At 42.4% G+C, this 21,863-nt stretch overlaps 1 protein-coding gene across 1 annotated transcript in view; it reads right to left on the bottom strand.

Annotated features, from left to right (window-relative positions):
* Positions 1 to 21,863, bottom strand: part of SPAG16 (sperm associated antigen 16) — a gene marked incomplete at both ends in the record, with an annotated part of 378,554 nt that overhangs the window by 100,362 nt on the left and 256,329 nt on the right. Inside the window, one exon of the mRNA XM_084289402.1 lies at positions 8,411 to 8,476. Coding sequence (XP_084145528.1) covers positions 8,411 to 8,476 — 66 coding nt within the window. The remainder of the gene's footprint in view (positions 1 to 8,410; positions 8,477 to 21,863) is intronic.

Raw genomic sequence — 21,863 nt, 5'->3', positions numbered from 1 at the left:
CTCGCATCCATCTCGACGCGCACTACAAGCATCGGACCAAGCAGGCAATGCAATATCTATTATTAGAAAAACATTACAGATTCAAAACCACAAGAATCTGCTCCAAGCTCTGTCTTCATCCCACTTAAAGAGCGGTATCAGAACCTACCCCACTACCTAGGAGGAGATGGCTGTCCTTTAGCTAGGATCCTTTATCCTCTGAGCAGAGAGGCACGTGGGGAAGCCCTGACCCAGGGGTGAGCACTGTTAATGCCAGCAACCCCGCACAGGAACAGCCAGGCAGGGCTCAGGAGCAGAAGGGAAATCTATCATGGAAGGGTAAAAGAGGCTCATAGATGTGTTTGCTTGGCATGGTCTGTGACCAGAAGTCTACTGCTGTTAGAAGTGGAGGAAAAGCAAATATATGGGGAGCTGGAGGAAGGATGTGGATGAGAGTCGCTGCTGATAAATCAACAGGTGCGTGGGCCACAGCATACTAAGAAGCTTAAAGACATCACGATAGAAAATTTTCATGTTTCCCCTTTTTCTCAGTTATAACTTTGAGACAAGGTGAGGAATATCCCAAAATGCCATTATTTTTAGATTAATTTTATCCTTTCAGACCATATGGAGACCCATAAAGAGCACCCCCCTGTGTCCTAAAAAGACGTAGCTCCATTGAAAATAATCAAAGAAGGTGGCAGAACTTTGTCGCAGCCAAATTTCCAGCTCTACCAACTTTAAAAATAATGACAGATCATGGGTCTCTTGCTTGTTTACATGCACTCTGCAGGCTTTCCCCTTGCTGTGTGAAACAGAGGGAATCTCTCTTCCCTTTGCCACATCAAGTAGGAAGAAGTGCCTTGTGGTGTTTGAGGAGAACAACACATGCTAGGCTTGCAGAAACCCTTTGCATAAATTTACATATGAAACCCAAGATCACTGCACTCCCTGCAGAGTTACTGCTAGCCATAGTTGACATTGCACTTGAAACAGTACTGCAAAGAGAGCAATATCTTTTGCAGAGAGGTTTAAAATAATCAATTTTGTTTTTCCTTTTTAACCATCAAAGAAGTGCCTTTGAATTCTGGGAGCTGTGCAGTGAGAGGAAGGCATGAATGATAATTGCCATTACTGGCTTTTCTCGGTATTTTGAGTGCTACCATGACTAAACTGAAGCTAGGTGACATCATTACCTGATTAGATGCTCCCAGAGCAATATTCACATCAAATTCCGGAGGTATGCCACGTTCTTGTCCAGAGATTTTACTGTCGCTCAAGTATGAGTTAATTTTCAAAAACTGGGTAGTGTTCCCTGTAATAACGTTAATATAGAGATGTGACGCGTGACTGCAAAAATGCATAAATTCCTGGTAGTGCCAACAGAGCTGTTGCTGAAATTGTAGGACATCAGGTCTGAAAAATTAAGTGTGAGTAAACTGCATACATTTTTTTTCAGCAAATTATCAAAGAAATGTGTAAAAAAAAAAGTTCAATTTAATATGCAACTATTTTGTCTTTGGGCTTTTTTTAAGGGAAACTAAATGCATAAAGAAGAAATATCAACAATACATAAAATGTATCGGCAGAAGCTCACCCAACTCTGTGTTCTGGTAAGTGTATGAATGTTTCTTCCAGTTTCAAAGTATTTCAGGCAAAAGAATGATCAGTTCAACAAACTTCACCCCATTATTTCAAGAATTTCCTCACCAAAAAAATCAGCGAAATATCAAAATAGAACAATCTGCATGCCTCTCCCTGATGGATTTCAGCTTTGCATTCTCAATCATTTTCAGATTAAATCATTCTGATATTCAAGTACCTCCTCACAGTGATATTTATTCAACTAGAGACTAATTGCATCTTCGTAACAGAGAGGCTTGTCCATTTTTTGGCCCAACTTTCATTTTTGCATAAAATCATTTAAAATCCGACTTTGGTGCCATGTAAAGCTGCGCACTACGCAGCCATGCTCACAGCCTCACTTGAAGCACCCTGCTTCCCTTTGGCCATTTGATGTGAACTGGGAAGCCCCTGATGAGACCCCTTCCAAACGCAAGGCACTGATCTGAACTAAACCTACTCCTCCAAAATAAATTTCCTTTCAACCATTCTGAAGAGTTAACTTTGCACTGACACGTTTTGTGTTGGAAGGGCTCTTACCTCTCTGCATGCAGCCAAACCCATCCTGCCAGCAGCCTTCTGCTTCCATCTCACCATTTATTGGGAAACTACCCTTGCATGAGGAAGCTACGGGATGGAGTGCAGGGATGGCAGCCTGCTTGCTCATGTGCTTTGGAGCATCATTACTTGTGAAATATCACATATGGAGGCAAGTTTGACTGTAATTCAGGTGGGAAATCGGATTTTCAAAAGCCTGGATGGATCTTGGTATTCTGGTTTTGTTTATTTTGCAAAATGACAGCTTTAAAAAACAGCAATTCAAATGAAAAATGAATTATGCCAGAGCCCGGGACCCACAGTGTAAACCTGGCACATGGAAGTTGTGGTGCTGGGCCTGGGCCAGGAGATGTAATTTCTAAAAATTCTTATTCCTGCCATTGCAACTTGGGATATACAAATTAATACTTCTCCTCTAAGGAAGAAGGGCAAATCTCCCATGCTGCTCGCAGTTTTGCATGCTAAGCAGCGTTTGCTCTGTAGATTGTATATGCGCAGGGTCACATTCACTGCAGAACACAGAATTCAGCAAACAAAATCACATTAAAGGAGATAATCTCCTTTTCTTTCAATTATGCTCATAAGCAAGTGGACAAAACAGCGTATTTGTAAAGATAAAGTCTGAAAACATAAGAGAAAATACTGTACAGTCTTAAATAGCAGCCTCTCCTGAGGAGCTTTTTTTTTAAGGACCAGTCTGACCTAAAGCACACAGGTTGGTTTGTTTTGTTTTGTTTTTAGGTTCCTCAAAACCAAATTAAGTCAAAACTATTTAAAAACAATGCCACACTTCCTGCTTTAAACATCAGAGTTTTCTAAAATCCAAATGTCTGTGCATCATCCTTTTTTTTTTAATCATGAAGAGACAAAGCTTTTAATATCTAAAATATGAAAATATGAAATTACAAGGGGCTAGGTATGCTATATACCCCTGAAGGGAAGTAATCAGATTTTAAAAATTCCAGATTTAAAATGTTCAGGGAATATTTCATAGTGTTTAGAAATACAGTCAGAAGTTTGAGTAAACGTATATTTACTTAGCAGAGAAGTGCAGAGTTAACAGATCAATTGCCTTGCTCCTGTAATAACGAGTATTAGGCATGGCACAAATGAATTTTGTGGCAGACTTGAGCAGAGAAACCCTCCCTGCTGGCTTCCTACCCCCTGTTCCTCCACCTGCACCATCCCTATGGGGTCCTGGAGCTCACGGCTGTTGTGGTACATGGTTGTGGTACACAGGGCTTGTCCCCAAGCAAGTCCAGCTGTCTGGGTGTGGGGCACACACTGCTTTGTGACATGTTTTTGCAAGACCTCGCAGAACAGAACAGCTCGTACCGCAAGGAGGGGACTGGAAGGAGCAAAGAGGATGGGACACATCTTACAGGCAGCGAGGCCTGAAAGGAACACATGCAGACAGGCAGATACACACCTGGTAATGCCTGGTGCCAGGGCAGGCTGAAAGTGATGTCTCTACAAATACCATTACCAGAAAAAAAACTAGGCTCCTTTTCTCCATAAGGCGCTCAATTATCCGGCAAGGCAAGAACAGGGCACAAGGCAGCGCTCTTCAGAGCTGAGCAGTGTTCAGGTGAGATGCTCTCCTTGCTGCTTCTTGGTGGCTTTGAAACACCCCACTGGGTCCGGTCAGCAGGAGGGTGGAATGACAGCACAGCTGGTTGAGTCCCAGCTTCTGCATGTCTTGTTTCAGTGAGCATTACTAGATGCTTTGTGACGTGCTGAGAGGACTTGCACGGTGACACCAAAGAGCAGCAGAAGAGATCCCTGGTTTCAAACACAAAGCCAGCCCCGCAGTGAACCAAAGAAAGATATAAACCCTGAGGCAGGCGTGGGAGGTGAAGAACTGGGGCAGAAAGAGCTTTTGCCTCAACTCTTACCACCAAGTGTCAAATGCTCCAAACAAAACAAAGAGAATTACATTGACCTGCGATTATTTTCAGCATTAGGGGTCTTGACAGGACTGGGTCTAAAATCTCAAACCAATAAAAATTACCTGGGGCGCAATGGAAAGGCTGCTTAACTCCACATTTCCTAATGCAACGTGGGCCTTGATTGAGCAAACTTAGAGGCAAACAGAAAGCAACTTGTTTTCAGAAATTATAACTGTGAAATTGCTCCAAGAATAATCCAGGAAGCCATGTATTTCCTGGATAAGAGAGCAAAGAGAATGCACTGCCCTCAGAGCTCACCTCTGCCCTTCTGAGGCAGGCAAAGTGCATTCTCAAGGTGTGTCATTTAAAAATCAGGTGTGGATTTTTTTCAATCACGTTGAAGTGTCTTTGCTAGGAGACTCTGCCTTTTTTTCATAGGAGACAGAATTCCAGCACCCTGGAAGATCCACCTCCATTCAAAGCAAAGCATCACGAATTTCTCTAGCCTCCTGCCCACGGTCACATAAGTGCATAAACATGGGAGCTTCTGCTCAGACAGAGCTGGAGGACTTTTTGTAACTTCCAGCTGATTTGGGAGAGATATCCTGGCTTGTTTATCCAGCCTTCTACATTAAGCCTCTGGTATCAGAGCCAGATAGCAAGAATGTTTACAGTGATCCGAAGTAAAGATGAACCTACCCAAGGCTTCCAGAGTGCTTTCAGATCATCTTAGCTGGCCTACACACGACGGGTATAAAGCAGGGATGAACTTGCTAACTGGAGGGCTCTGAACAGCAATAGCATCAGAGATGATGGGAAGTGATTAAATAGCATGCCTGGCCAAGGAAGAGAGCATTCCAGGAAAATCATTTCCAAAAATAGGGAGGAACATGAATATTTCAGAGAATGGGCTGCGAATGTACTTTAGCACATTTTTCTGAGTTTTCCTATTATCGTAAGGAACTTTCTGCCAACTAATGAAAGGAGTATTTGGATGCAGATTCTGTTCTCTACCGTGACACAGACAGAATAGTTTTTTATTATTATTATTTTACTTCTCCGCTTTAAATGGGCTGAAAATGGTTAACTAATAACTCCAAAATCTTTATTTAAAATGTAATTCAGCTCTGTAATTATATTTCTTATGCATGGAGACAGAAATAAACTAGAGGAAGAACCCATTAGCCCCTTTGCATGTATAATTGAACACGTTTGATATTACTAGGTAACCTTTGCAAGTAACTGGCTTTGAGTTTATGCAAAGAGGTGAGCACTTTGAATACATAAATAACAATAAGAGCAGATACGTCTTTGATTTCGCATTCTGTTCTTTTCTTGTTTGTGTCTGTGAGATGCAGTCAGACATCCCTGGCTTTATTTGGCCATCCATAGAAGCATCAGAAAGATCTGACTTTTGCATCATTTGGGTGCAGTAATGAATAAGAACTGACATCAAATATCAATATTATTGGCCGAGCTAAATGGTAGCTGACATCAAACTGGACTGCTGAAGAAGTAAACAAAATTGAAATTTTGTTTTTGTTTAAAAACTGTCTGACATTATTTGTCCTTCAGTAAATCAATGGAAGAATGAGCTAAACCCTGCTCGCATGTTGGCTTGAGGGGGTAAAATGGGGCAGTTGCTATCAAGCATATTTTTACAGTCTTTCAAGTTTTCCTAATAGAATCTGTAATTCCAAATTTTCTTGTTTTAAGGAAACTTGGTAACCTCTGTAATGATTTTTTTTCACCTGAAAACATCAAACAAACACAGTGTGGCAGATACAGATGAACACAGGTGAACGATAATCGTACTTGTGTTTGAATACAAATCCAATCTGGGGAAATTTTGGTTTCCCAGGCAAGGTGTACTCACGCATAAGGTACATAAGGACTTTAGTGCACTCATAGCCTTTGAAGAGAATTTGAGCATGCACAGTAGCCTCTAAAAAATACATCCTTACAAGCACACATACATGTTTCTACTCAAAGGCTCAGCCCCCAGTGAAAAAGAAATAGCTGAACCAATTTTCTCTACAAAGTTAGTTGTGTTATGAGTGCACAGGAGTAAAAGGTGCTCTAACATTAAGGAGGAAAGATAAATTCTTCTACACCACTTCAATTCCAAAACAGCTGTATGGATGTAGCTCAGATTTTCCCAAATTTTCAACAGGCACAGAACCAACGTGGAAAACTGCAGTTTATGGACTGGTGAATATGATACCTTTCAAGTCCTGACACAAGCACAGCAGAACAAACACCTGAGCAGTCACCACAAGGCAGATCCTCCGGACGGCTCACATCCAGCAAGACAGCCACCAACAAACGGCCGCGTGTTCCAAGTGCCAAAGTGGCACTTCTGGTCCTTAGAAAAGTCCCTAATTACAGAGTCTGAACACTGGTGAGAGCTCTGCCTTTAAACACTGCCCACCTAGCAAAAATCTGTTAACTCCAGTTTCAGAAGCGTGGCACAGTAAATAATTCACACCTAATCTGTTTCAGGGAGTTTAATGAGAACTTGTTCAATTTGTGTAAACGCATTATTATTTTTCTCTTCTTTCCCTCATACAATACTCTTCCTCTAAAATATCCCTTCATTTTTGGAGACACTGCCTGGGCAGCTCTCTGATCTAACTGGAAAATCTGTTCTTTGTTCCCGTGCTCTCTGCAGAGCACACTGTGTAATCAGAATTGCATGGTCTTTCAGCACTCCTTTGGGCCCCCAGCAGCCTCAGACACCACTATCACAAGCCCACTGAAGGGGCTTAGGAGCCTACTTAAACTGATTTATACCCTGGCCAGAAGAAGAAGTGGATCTCTGGGACGCTTCACCATTACAGCACTGCACCCCCAGAGCCCTACCCCACAGATGGATGTCTGACATCTGGGATCTGCTTTGGGAGTCATGACATCATCATATTAAGATATATATTTTTTAAAAAAAAAAAAAAAAAAAATCCAGGCAGGATTCTGTCAGAAATCAGTTTTGCCATTCCTGCCTGATTAAAGAAACCAGATTTTTCCAACAGATCTTTGCTTGGCTGCAAAGCTTTGTCCAGGTCCAAGCACTGGGCGTTCTGTTGGCTGCTCCAGAAGTGATGCTGCGCCTTTGTCCAAACACTCCATGCTCACAAAATCTTCCTGATAAAAATATCGTTGAGAATGTTATTGCTTCTATAAAACCTTTTCTTTCTTCATAAAACACACACCTTTTAACAAAAGCCTTGTCACTCAAGTACCTTGTTTAGCTTGGTTGGGGTGAAATATTTCAGTTTTTGTAGTGGGCAACCAACAGAAGGAAAGAAAACATTTCTTTGGTGCTGCCTTTGGTTGAAACCCAGCACTTGCTTCGTTAGCAGCCAGTGTGACAGCTCTAACTTGTGCAACTTGGGACCAACTCCCTCGCTTTTTCAGCGGTTTTCCCGTACACACAGAGTTAATTCATGTAACTGCAATTACAGCTCCCGAAATTATATTCCTCACTCCGTTTAATCAATGCTGCTCTGGATGTTTCCATTTTTACTAATTCAATCATTGAGAATGTCAACCAATGATTTCAGCCTAGAGTTTAATGCCAACTATAATATTCTTTACCAAAATAACATGCTTATCTGGAAGATTATCAGCACACAGCCTTTCAGCTTCCTGTTAATCATTACGGGTCACATTAGAGTATGAGGCTCTTTGTAAATACTCAGGTTAGAGACAGTGCTATATTATTGCCAGGTACAGTAAAGCTTTCCCTATTTTTTTTCTTACTGTTAAATATTTTTTTTCTACACTATCATGTTAAAAAATACTGAGGCAGACTGTGCCTGTCAAATACACAGATGCATGTGGCAGAGAAAGAAGTAAGATGCCTTGGGAATTCCTATCCCCCTGCTCGAAGAAAGCTCATCCCACACTTTCTGCTCTAGGGTTTGTCCTACAAATGTATAGGGTTGACATAAGCAGATGGTAAAGCAGGAGCTGATACTGCAATAAGAGGAGAATATCCAGGATCTCCTACACCTACAACCAGGCATTTAGATCACAGCCTGCCACCAAGCTCAACTGGAACAAGCCTTTTTAGACAACAACTATAAAATTAATTATCCAGGAAAAAAAACTATCAGCAAATTTCGTTTAAGTAACTAATTGGCTATGACAAAGGAGCATGGCTTAGGTATCTTGCACTGACAAAAGGTAAACGGAGCTCGGCACAAGGAGGGGACAGCATTATTTTAAGTCTCTGGGGCTGTGCTCTGGCTGGAGGAGTATAGCACCACATCAAACTGCTCTAGAAGTAATGCTAATGCTGAATTCAGCTGTGGGGGTATCTGAAAGACAGGCAGACTGAAAAATTGCTATGCAGAACTTACTTTCACGTTGAACGTAGCATGGTTACAGGAATGCAGGTGACCATAGAACGTTTGAACATGAAGACCCTAGGAATTAAACACAGAGAAAGCAAGTTGAGTTATAGTGATATCAATCATTCTACAGCCTTGTAAATATAAAGACCTTGACTTTATGGCTGTGGGCAAAGCAAGGCACTTTGAGTGGTAAAAAAAAAACAGGTCCTGGTCGCTGGAAGAAGAACACGTTTCTCACAATTACGAAGGATCTGTAATCTTCACAGAATAGCTAGTGGAAAAGGTGCATTCAAATGTCGTGAAAACAGACATCTACCTAGCAAGAGGGTCTGAATGAGGAGGTGCAATCACTGCTTCCAGAAGACCGAGCTCTTGCTCAAGACAGTGATTCAGTATATGTGTTCTTGATACTCCACACACACCATTAAAGTCTTCCCTGAGGAATCACAAGCATGAAATCAAAATTAATTATCATTTGTCATCTTCCACATCAGGTTGTGAGTGACCCACGCAGCGCAGGAACATATGTCAGATGTCATCGCTGATACCTGCCTTGTTCTCCCAGTGCAGCTGGCATCCAACTGTGATAGCTCATGCTAAAAACATGACAGAAGTAGTGAAATAGTTGCTCTTCTCTGTTTTCATAAAGATCACTGGTTTAATGGGTATCAGCAACAAAAACACCATTAAGAGTGAAATCCAGCTTTGATCAGTGTAATCATATCCTGCAGTTTCCACTGTAAGAAAACATTTTATTGACACTGGAACTGAAATTTGTTGCATTCTTCTAGAAGGGAAAGAAAAAGCCAAACCTGAAAGTCCTCCACTCCTCCTGGTAGGCCTGCTCTGTGCCTGTTCCAGCATGAGTCAGTCTCTCAGGAGCAGCAGTAACGTAGGCTATCCATACACCAGTCATGTTTTTACAGCCTATACCATCAGCCTCCTTCCATTTCTATTTTGCCAATCCCCAAAAAACTGCAAGACTTCCTACTGTGACATCCTTGAACACTCTTTTCCCTTGACAAAACCTCCTATATGTTTATCATCAGAGCGTTTTATCAGTATATTCTTGTAAGTCCTTTCAGGAGAGAAGCACTGCCAGAGTGCAGTGCTTTGGTTCTTCACGGTTTTCAACAGGCTTACAAGTTGAAGAAAAAAACTAATAGAAGCCCCAGAACTTGTTTATTTAAGGGGTTTCTAAATAATAAATCCAAGCCAATTATATCCTGCTAAAAAGAACAGTTGAATAATTATTATCCAAATAGGAACTCACTGCTGGAATAGAAATCTGATTACACAAAATTCCCAAGATACTGACAGATAAATTAAACTTGATAAAGATAACATAATTGGAGACAACTATAACCAAGCACATATGAACAGTCGAGCCATAAAAAATTTAAAGTACATAAAATCAGCAGCAATATTAGTGCACCCAGCTCATGGAAAAACCCAAATGTCAGCATATGTTTTGCATGTAAAAAAATAGCTCCTATAAAATAACTGCTGTTGCTCGTCAGGGCATAATATTTACTCTCAGACACTCTCAAATACCAATACATACACAGCAACCTTCCCATAAACACAGAAAAGCATGCCACCACGAACAAAAGAGACAAAAAAGCACATGGGTGCCATGCCACATAATGAATGTGAACTTTGTTTTCCCTTCTATCAGTCAACTCAGTATAAACCACCTGAAAAGGATTTTAATAATAGTAATAACAATAATAATAAAAGCCATACAAAGGGAACCGTTCTGTAAAGTGTTTTTCTATACTATTGCTGAAACTTAATTTCCAAAGCGCCACTTTATTTTTATTCAACGCACAGCTAGTGGTTCCTTCACCACCACCTGGGAAGCTGAACTTCCCTGCACTTGCGCATATAGATGCCACAAAGCCCGAACTGGACCGCTGTTATAAACAAACTGTTTTGCTCTAATGGCCCAGCACAAGCCAGCAGCAATGTTGTCTGGATCAGACGTTGTGTTCGGGCAGCGCCAAGCCTTCAGCATCAAGAGCTCAGCAGGAAGATGCTCACGCCCCTTTTGCATTTGCGTTCTGCTTTTCACACTTTAATTATAAAGTCATTTACTCCAACAACGTCAGGCCACCCGCTTCATTCACTGTAGAAGTGAGCCAGGTGGGAAGAAGGAAGGGAAGTCTTGAGCATCTGTTCTTCAAGGAAACTTCAGTAGAGCACCATACAAATGGGTCCGGGGCTCTCCTTGTCACCCAGAAGGCAGCCGTATGCACCAGCCACATCACCGCATTTCTTTAAGGTTTAAGAATTGCAGGACAAACACCTGGGGAATGCATCACGAGGGAAAAAACAAGGGAAAAAGGAAGAGCTTGTCCTAATACTAGTGCTGGGGAGGTGTTGTCAGATAGTGAAAGTGAGGTTCCTTTGCTTTGAGGTCTCACTGCCCATGGCCCCAGCAGGAACAAGCCCCAGGAGCCGAGCTGTGCAGCTGCAGAAGGGCACACGTCTCCTGCATCCAACCTCCAGGGTCTACCCAGTCTCCTTGAACACAACACCCCGGCTGTTGGAAAGGGCAGTAAATTATGGAGAATACATTATTATTAACTGAGTCATCAGGTCTTGATTGAAATATTAATGGAGGAAATCTCCATTCTATTCACTCCTTGAGCCCAATTACATTAATAACCACACATTCTTCTCCTGCAGAAAATACACAGATAATAGCAACATTCAAAGAAAACAAAATATGAAGGGTTCTGCATTGTTGTTGTTTTTTAAATGATTATTCACACATGCACAAACACACATTATACTTTGGAGCCTATCTACCTCTCAGCTTCCACTGAACACAGATATTAATTGCTTGCCTGGGATGGGAGTTATCTAAGAGACTTCAGATAGAGAAAAAAAAAAACACATTTCTATTTATTTATTTATTTATTTATTTTTTAACTGTGACCCAGTATTGCAGAGAAGCAGGCTGACCTTTGGAACCGTTGAGCTGTGAGCAGTAATCCCGCTCACAGTGATTAAACATGGAACCTAAATTCAAATGATTTTTTGTTCTTACTTTCACAGGATAAAAGCCTGAGAGCTCCGAATCAATAGTGAAACTCTTTTGTAAATCCACCCTATTGTGTCCATATAGATATACAAATAGTAGGGCAGGGCAAGTCAGGCTGAAGACAATTATAATTTATATTCTACAGCTTCTTTGCATCTGTAGAATTAAGGTGAACCATTAACTAATTCAACACAGGGGTTGAATCTTCCTATACTTATTTTAATTACCTGTTTAACAAAAAAAAAAAAAAAAAAAGGAGAAAAAAACACACAAAACCTAAGAAGCCATAATTCAAGCTCTGCTGGAGAAAACAAAACATACCCCAAGCCTTTTGAGCATCATTTAAGAACTACTCATGTTTTTTATAATCTGCCTTTTTTTTATTTTCTGGGTTTTGAATGCCCTACTATACATGAAAACCTGATGCAAACAGACTTAATTTGCACAATTCAAAAATCAAGATAACAAATCCATTAGATCAAGCTGTAATACACTGTCAGCAATAGGTAATTATCTTTATTAGGTTGGTATGATAGGAGCTTTTAGATAAGAACATCTGAGTATGTGCTTTATCTAAATAGCGTTCAGATAAAAGATTTATTTGTAATTTCTTGGTTCATTTAGAAATTAACTCAAAGAAATGCTTTCATTTAGAAGGACTGAACTAAGAGAAATGTTCAAACCATGAAGCACTCAGCAGTGAACTGGTCGCATCATATCCTTTACTATAAAAACAAACACAAAGGTATCCAGCTTTTCATGAAAGGTTTTAATTTTGTAACAGTACCCGAAATGAAGCTTCTGATCTTACAGAGCTAAAAGTTTTCCAGAAAGTCAAATAATCTAATGCTTCGGAAGCTCACTCCAGCAGACGTGACCTTTCCCAGGCAATATGCTAAGGGTAGCACAGCACTCAGTGGGGAAGCTCTAACCTTTCCCTCAGCCCCTCCTGATGAACCCAGCCAAGGGCCTCCCTTTTTACAGTGAAGTGTGAAACGAGAAGCATGACTCCTGCTCGTATCCTGGCCTTGTTCATGGCACGGTCTGTCTGTAAGGCCCTTTGCACAGGTCAGCGCTTGGTTAACCTATGCTTTGCACCAGCAAGGCACTTGCCAGCCCTCCGGTAAACGTCTGATGTGCCCAGCAAAACACGGGCTCTGAAGTCAGTCCATGCTTTTAGGGGAACTTTGCGATGTGTTGCCTTGAAGTCGGTGCACTGACAACATCAAAAGCGATCTGGATCTCTTTATGAGAGCGTGACCCACTACAAGGCTACCTTTCAAAGACAGAAAACTCATCCCTTGGGTATGGCAGATGAACACCAGATCTGGAGAAGAGTCTAGCAACGCTTGGCCTCTACCTTTGCAGGACATTTCCTCTCTGCCAGTCCCTCTCTCCAGCCCAGCATGGCCACATCTCACTCCTGCACCCTGCTGCATCCTGCACAGAGCATCCACCCCCCAGCTCCTCCGAGAAGGACTTCGTGAGCACACGACAAAAGGTATGTGTACAGCGAACAAGTGAGCAAAGCAATTTTACCGTCTGTCACCGCAGGTTTTACTGTGTTAGCTCAAACACGGGACCTTCAGCACAGACTTCGCTTCTGTTCTCCTAGCTTGGAACTGAGCCTGGTGGGGAAAATCATGCAGAGAAGACTATTTCTTGATGTTAGACCAAGGGTAAGGCCAGGGTATTACTCAAACGTTTTGTAATCCTTTATTTGGAGAAAAGAATTAACTTGTAGCTGTCATTTGCATGCTTTACTACACAAGGGTTCAGAGATGCAGGTACATAAACCAGTCTGAACTCTTCAGCTGCTGAGCTGCCTGCTATTACACTGATCTCCCTCTCTCATACATAGCCCCGAGTTTTATTTTTTTAATTTTCAAGTTATTCACTACGTCTTCCTAAAAAATGAAAGAGAATTTTGAATGTCTTTAAAATGCATGAACTTGCAGAACAACTTTCATTCGGGGAATCACAAAATCTTGAGAAAGAGCATCTATCAGGAGCAGGTCGGCAGTACTCCGGGAGCTCCTCCTGCCAGCTAACCCTGATGCTGGGCTTTTCCTCACGAGCAGCCTTCCTTCCACTCCCGAGGCAGTAACATCAGCTGCTGAAAACACAGGAAAAGCTCTGAGACGCTCCTGAATCCTTGTGTTTTTCTGCATCTGAACTTTCACCTGAATGCAGTGTGAGTATGTATTTTGCGCTGAACACGCAGCTACATTCGTTTCTCTTAATTGGGAAGAGAAGTATGTTTCTAGGCCAAGACCTTGTATGCTAAATCTGTTCAAAGGGAACCTTTCAGGCTCTCCTAACAAATACTAAAAACAGGATTTTATAGTGGAAGTGCTGACAGACGATATTCTTGCCAGCATAATATAACCTGACTTTAAGATAAATGTTTCATGAATTTAAAAAGTTGAAAAAGGCTTCTCTGTTCAGCTTTGTTCTTGAGATGAAAGCGAATTATCTCTTTGTCTTCTCCTGACACTGGGATTTTTGAACTGCAGCCTGCTGAAGCCTGTAACCACAGGCAGTATTTAAACAGACACGACCATGTGGGATTCTCTCCTCACTGAACTCCTGTAGGAGACATCCGTCTTCTAACTGTGTAAGGAGGGAAAAAGGTTTAGAGCAAGGAGATACCTTCCTGCACCTGCTTCTGTGAAGAGAGAGAAAAGTCATCTCTGCTTAGAGAGACCACAAGGGAGCACGGCTCCACCCGCACCGTCATGACAGCATCCAGGCAGGGGAGGGAGAAGGCTCTTTGCCGGACCCATCATTCCCTTAAAAGAAAATAAATAGGGAGAAAAAAAAAAACTTGAAAGATATTGAAATCCTTTCACTAAAAGTAGACCTGCATATTACTCCCTTGGTTGATATTGGCAGGTGGCTTCAGTAACAGAAGCTGCAGCATCTTAATAAGGATTCATAAGGCAGGTGAGCATACATCACCCTGTCATTACCGGAGGAGCCAAATTCGGTAATTGCATTCCTCCTGTCCAACGTCACTGCTGGAGCTGAAATGCTCCAGCGAGGGAAGGATCCGCAGCACACAGCAGCAATGGCCAGGGAAATCCTGGATGCTGACATTCAGAACTGCAGATGTCACGGAGCACAACAAGGCCGCCCTCCCTCCCTGAATTATATGACTCATTTCTACCGTAATTAAAGTTTACATGAAATTAACTCTGCATTCCAACAGCCCTGAAAACAAACCAAGCATTTTCAGGAGGGAAATGTGTGACTGACAGAAACCTGGTACGACTGTCTAACGCTGAATATCACCAGCTCTGGTGTTTCAACCAAAAAAGGATCAAAAAGGTGAATTATAAACTAGCAGAAGTTGCTGGTGGAACATAAACAGATAAGTTTTGAGTGCAGTGAAAAGCACAGAAAAGAAATACAAAAGAATTTGGTGTCAGTTTTAAATATGAAATGACATGAAAGCAGAACAGCAATACCTAAGTTAGTTAAGTGTAAGAAAAAGCAAGGGAGCTACATGGGAAACCCTTTTTTCCCTCCCAGTTGCAAAAGTAGAGGATTTAAAATTTAAGTTTCTTGCTCAGCAAGTTCTCACTTGCCCTCTGTTCAGAATTAAACTTCACCTGGCCTGCAGAAGAACTATGAAGGTGGTGGGAGTTCACCTGGGGACAGCTGTGGACAGCTTCGTACAGCTGAAGGCTGAGAAGTTCTTCATGTCACAGAGTCAGTACAAATCCTGAGTGAGCCACCAGGACCAAAGTTATCACCTCTCACGTTTACTTTTATTGGGATAAACGAATCTGTAAGCCTCGTGCATTCACAGCATGGATTTTGTCCTGGCAGTCGGTATGCATCAAATGCTCCTCACCCAAACTTGAAATGGCCAAAGTGCAGAGAAAAATCCCCAAACAAGAAACAGAAAGGGCAAACTTAACAGAACCCATCTGCAATTCTTTTCTAGCCTTCAGTCCCTGTATTTTTCATTAATCACCTTGAAGGGGTTGATTAATGCCCAAAGCAGGGGTCTTTGCAAAGCAACCAAGTTCTGAATGGAGATGAAAAGTGCATCGCTTTGTGACCATGACCCACCACATCGGGAACAACAGCACTCAGAGAGAGATGCCAGAGAGCCAGGCTGTTAGGTGAGCAACAATGAAGAAGCTATTCATTGGAAAAAGAAATCACTTGGAGGAGAAAGAAAAAAAAAATAATGTTACTTTGTAAAGTGGTCTTGAGATTTCAAATTTTGAACCAGTGAAAGAGGAGAGAAAGTTAAAGTCAGCTGTTAGGACTACAGCATACTGTATGCACTAGATCCCATCTAAGAAAAGAAAAAGTAAAGAGGAAAGGTCTAGGTAGCAATCCTAATAGTCATTTTTTTAATAAGTTTGCTGGACGTATGATGTTATGATGGTAACCTTTTATTACGTTTAGTAATAGTCAAACTGTGTCTCAAATTTGCATGCTTTAGATGTCACGGACATTCCATATTTTCAGCCTCTTGTTTAGCTAAAATACAGACATCACATGCTAAAATATAGACATAACGTGTGCCATGACCTCACACTATCAAGACAACTGATCACAAAACAAAACAGCTCTGGGTGCCCCTGAAGCAAACGACAAAACGCCTTCTGGTTTCACTCGCAGAATGACAACATTCAACACCTTTCTTAGAAAAAAGCCTGCCCTAAATTCAGCATTTCATTGCCTCTGAAATGCCCTACACCAACAAACAGGCTTACGCTCAGACGGAAAGGCACATACACGCGTCCTTGTGACCCCTGCCATACAGCACAGTCCCATTAGAAGCACCTCGCTGACTCTCGGTTTAAGGATTACCAGCACGGCCCTCAGCACGGCACTGCTCCCATCGGAGAGCTGTATTCAGTCGTACTGGGAAAGGAATGAGGCAAACCACTGATTTTTAGAATCCCACCTGCTCAACACAGCTCATTAATCCTTTCACAGAAAAATTACTTTAATTTGTATGTTTTATCACACACCGAATTGGTTTAGCATTGCTAAGCCTATTAATGTTTCCCAATAAACTTAATGACTTAAATAAAACAGGAATAAATGTGTTTTTTAAGCCAGCAGTACTGCACAATAGCTGGTGACTGGACTTACAGGATGACAGAGTACGTAACTAATTTTGTCGCCTTCAAGAAAGAACACGTAGAGGGCTGAAGGCAGAAAATCTTTACTTGGAATATGCCAGGACAAAGCAGATGTCAAAACAACCTATAAATAAATACATAGTGCGACGTACCTTTCATGTACAAGAAGAAGATAAAGAATAATAAATTTGGGGGAAAAAATATAAGAAAAAAAAATATCCAAACCAATACGAACACTTTTCCCAAAATGTTTTTGTCTGGTGCTAACAAGGTTATTGAGGAGAAAAAGCATCTGAGAAGGGAGAGCTCTTCATCTGCCCTAGCACTGTTTCCCCAAGAAGCTCAAGGCATGGCACGAGACCACAGATACACCGAAGAGAAGACAACTGCTGGAAGCCTTTCTAGAGATCTCTCATGAAATTACCTGCATGGTTACATACTAAACGTATGACTACATGTTAAATTATAAAAATATTTCCTATGAAGTTCAGCCTGTCATAGCACCAGAACTATATCTGGGACCGACTGTATTATGACTAAGATTTTTTCCCAATAGCAGAGGCACCTATCTCAGCATAATAACAACAATAACACAAAAATAAAAGCAAACATCAGGCTCACATGTATGCAGCCTTGGAGTGGCATCATGTATGCAGCCCCAGACAAGAGTTGCAGCCTTCGTTTTTCGTGAGTTATTAAGGGCAGCCTGCTCTGTAATTGTCGGTGAAATAATCTCATTGACACATACAAGTTAGGAAATAGAGGTCTCATTAACAAAGCCTCTAGCCTTTATTAGATCATATAAATAACCAAGAGAGCCTGCAAAAGATCGATTACAGCCTTTAAACGTTTACAGAATCAGTGTTTAATTAAGACCATTTTAATATGCAAATCAAGCCTAATTATCATCATTTGTTAATGTTAGTCTGCCTGGGCTCTAAGCAGCTTCAGCTGCAAATCTGGTAACGGGATCATATTTTTGCTGCTTTTTTTTTTTTTTTTTTTTTTTTTTTTTTCCTCGGAGGAACTGCAGAAGAAACAATCAAGTTGTGCTACCAGCACATGCGAAGGCTTTCAAAACCACATTTCCATTTACCGTTTGGAGATGAAGGTCAAAAAAAAAAAAAGTGCTCAGCGTAGCATAAAATCTAGCAGAAATGTTATGCGTTTCTTCACCCACTATTTTTTAGAGTGCTTTAATTAATGCATTTCCCTTCAAAGTATAGAACCCCTCTGGGAGCTTCTTTTGATGAAAATCTGCCCTTGTTCAACGCCGTGATTGAATAGATTGGTTTCTAACACAGCCCACTGTCAATCAGAAGCCGAGCCTGGGACTTCTTTCTTCCTACCTTCTCTGCCCTGGGAACAGGAGCCCTGCTATGCCGAGAAGCCACGGCAGAGCCCCTGGAAATTCAGGTGTGGAGCAAAGAAGAGAAGAAGACGGCCTTCGGCAGCGTGATGGGAGGAGCAGCCAGCCAGGAATACAAAGCAGCACGGGAGAAAACAAGTTGTCTGCATTTTGATCCCTGAAAAAGTTAAATACTCGGAGCACACATGAAATTGTTCTGGGAAAGGGGGTGGGGGCCGATAGACCATCCAGGTGAAAATGATTTCCCTTCCCCAGCACAGCTGCTCTCCTGCCTCTGCGATGAGCTGCGGAGATTACCATGATGCAAGAGAAGCACTCACCGTTGGGAGATATTGATTTGTTGTTGAATGCTTCAACTTTGAGAGAGCATGCAACGCTTCTGTTTTTAAATGTTTTACAATGTATAAGGTCACTTCTTCGTTTTTCTTTGCCGTTGCGTTTTACTTCATTGCATTGCCAGTGCTCTGGACCCTGTAGCAGCCAACCTCTGGGTTGGTTGAGGGCAAAAAAAAAAAAAGCTTCTGCTCTAATAGGCAATGAGTCTTTTAACACAAAATGAATAAAAAATAAATAATCAGAGTAGAAATAAAATGCAGAAGTCAACTTGGACCCCTCCATTTCAAACAGGATCAACATGGCTTTCCCCCAGCATCCTACTGCCCAGAGGATGAAAGGACTTGGTGCAGAACCCCGCGTTTTGAATACAGCCACCAAGCCTTGGCTGGACAGAGATCCACCAGGCAATCACTGCACAGCTCCTTTTGGAAAGGCCCACAGCAAGTCCACGCAGAAGTCGAGCTGGGCGAGGGGACAAAGCCTGACAGAGCAGGTCAGTAACGACCCTGGGAGCTGCTACGATTTCTGAGTGAGTATCTGAACCTGAGCAAGCCATGAGAATGTGAACGAACCATCCTCAGAGAGGAGCACTACAAAGCTTAGTTTTCTAACGCTTGCTGTTAAGTGCAATGAAACATGCCGACACTCTCCTACTTACCCTTCATCAGATAAAACAGCCAGGGCATGCACAGACCCTACGCAAGCCTGAATTTCAGTGGCACTTCATGAATCAAGTGAAACACGGACGTTTTCAGGAAATACCTGCAAACCCAAGAGCAGGGCAGAAACACCAGAAAATAAACACGTGTCTGGAAGGCTTCCAGCAGGAGAAGCTCTGTGTTCAGGCACAGCGTACACACAGCTGCAGCAATGAGTTATCCCTACAAGTTATCCCACCAGGACTGGGACCAAGAGGAAAGAAGGGAGGACCACTTCAGAAGATTGGTTTATTTGGGCATTTTCTGTGCTGCAATGCTGCAGTGGCTGGTTTTGGCCCATGGATGTTTCATAAAAGTGGCAGATAACAGCGCTGAGTCACTTCGTATAGACAGCACAGTGACAGCAAGGAGAGTGACGTGGCCAAGACAATACCTGAGCAAATAATTCACAGCCAAGGGTTCAGAGCTTCTGACCTCACACACCTCCCCTCCACTTACTCACACTGGGAAAGCAACAGCCCTCTCTAGCCCCGCTGACACTTCCCAGATCAGGAGAACCACACGTGCTCCAGTTTGCCAACCCAGCAACACACAAAACCTGCTACTTCTGAAGGTTCAGCCAGGTGGTGATGCTGTCCACAGCTACTATTTCAAGCCTAATCTTGCTCTACGTTACACACTGTATGGTCTCATTATATATACAGATGTCCATTCACTTTTGTATCCTGCTGAAGTCTTGGCCTTAGTGTCTCAAACCGAGCCTGCAGCTCCTGTGATGGAAAGTTAAAAACATTTCCCAGATCCTTTCTATCTCTCCGAGTGCTGCCACGCACTCTCAGTAAGATGAAAGAGTACCTGAGTCAGACACAAATATGATAACATCCTAAGATAACACCAAGATATCTCAGAAAGCAGACATTAGTGTCAAAAACCAAAGAGTTTTAAAAATTAATTCAGCAAAAAATTATCGGCATTAGACATGCACACGAACAATCCAGTTCCATAACAACGTTCAGGCATCTACCAAATTAAATGCCACTTCTTGTAGAGCGATGCTCTCAGTGTTCAATCATTTGAATGCCCAAGTTGCAAGAACACTGGTAGAAGAAGTGCCATAAATAAAAGCTACTGCTTGCACGGCATTTCACACCCTGAACAGACCGAGCCTCTATTGAAGTCTTACTCTTCAATGAGAATGAAATTAGTGCCTCCTGTGCAACATGAAGAAAAGGAAGTCTGCTGGTATCCATGGCTGAAGGCTGAGGGGGGATCCTGACACCACATTTAAAAGCAGCCCAGGTCAAAACAAAGTTTAACTCCATTTCTCAGATTCAGCGAGCAGTCAGCACGACCCTTGGCTTATATTTCTTGCAGCTCAACATTTTCAGCCTCGTGATTTCCCTTAGTAAATAATGAAATACAAGATTTTCTTTTCAGAAGACACCATTTTCTTAAAATGAGAAATGGCATTTTAAACATTATTTTCCTTTTCTCTTCCTTCTCCTTTCCTACCTCCCTCATCACTACACACCGTAGCCCGAGGTGTGCCGCAGGGTCACCGTGCCGACAGGGCTGAGCTGCTGCCAGAGCTCAACCCTAAGTTGTGTCCTCACAGCCACGTGGGGAGCACCTCTCATGCCTGCTAAGGATATATGGCCAGGGTAGGCTCCCAGCTCTCGTCTGGGTGTCTGTCTCCTCCCCGTACAAGACAGGGTGGCAGAAGCAGCAGTGCACTCTGAGATACCACATGATGCTCGTTTTCTCTTCAGTGAAGTGAACTGCAAATAAATGACTCAGAAACCAGCATGAAACGAGGACATATCACCAACGGGGCTTTATAAACATTATTTGTTAGAAGAAGTAACTCTCTTAACAATATATGACCCGTGACTAATTTCAGGGGGTCAGGGTGATCTTTGCCCTCCGCTGTGTAGAGTATTATTCTTCTCTAAAGAAGTTCAAAGGTTAATGAATAAAATGTCAGCAGAGAAGAAACGAGACTGAGCAAGAAAACGCTCGTTCTTGGGCTCTGCTATAAATAATGCTCTCATTAAAATTCTGCCTTGGAAGAAAGGCAAGTCCATTAGTCTAGGAGCTAATTTTTACTGGCTCCTTAGATGTATGCATATTAAAAATTCAGCTTTTATAATTGCCAGCCATCAACCACCTAGTCAGTGCTGTTCTTGGAGTTTTTAATTATTTACTTCATTTGCATAGACACTCCAATTTATGATCAACCATTTAGTTATCAAGGGACAGTTTCAGTAATTCCTCTTTTACATTTTTATTTATTCCCTTTGTATCCCCAGCAGGAGCCTGAGAGGGCCGTGCAGGAGACGCGTGGCAGCGATGCTCGCCCACCCCATCACCTGCAGCCTCCTACCGTGCAGCGCGGCCGTGCTTCCCTGTGCCCATGCTGGCCTTAAAAGCTGCTGACACGTGGCCACACGCTGCCTCTTTGGCTGCTAGTGCTCCAGTACTCTTCCCCAGAGCTGTTCTCCTCTGGGGTTTTCTTCCTGGGAGCTGTTTTCTCCTCCTCTCACAGCGTTGCTGATGATACTTCTGCTGATTTTCTCTACCTCTCCTCCAGCACCGCCCTGTCTCACCCCAAGCAGGTCCCAGCCTTTTCTGTTCACACTTCTGAGCAGGCAATACCTTTCTCCTCCAAATGCTGTCTGCCCAGCTCCTTGGACACGCAAAGAAGAGAGAAAAAATAGGAAACACAAGCTTTGAAAGACACAAGCTCCCCTGCCTGCTCGTGCACCTTTCATGCGAACATTGTTGCTTCCCAGGCACCCCGGGCCCGGTGACAGCAGGGAATCTTGGAAAGCTCCCCAATTTTTTTGTTCATCCTTCAAAACAACTACATTATCGAACGAAGGAACTGCGTTGTTTGTCAACAGCAGGCTCCAGCAACAATGGGAAGGATTGATTT

Source organism: Netta rufina (genome assembly GCF_964035555.1).
Source record: "Netta rufina genome assembly, chromosome: 6".
Classification (NCBI taxonomy): domain Eukaryota; kingdom Metazoa; phylum Chordata; class Aves; order Anseriformes; family Anatidae; genus Netta; species Netta rufina.
This window is presented reverse-complemented; position numbering and strand designations above follow the sequence as displayed.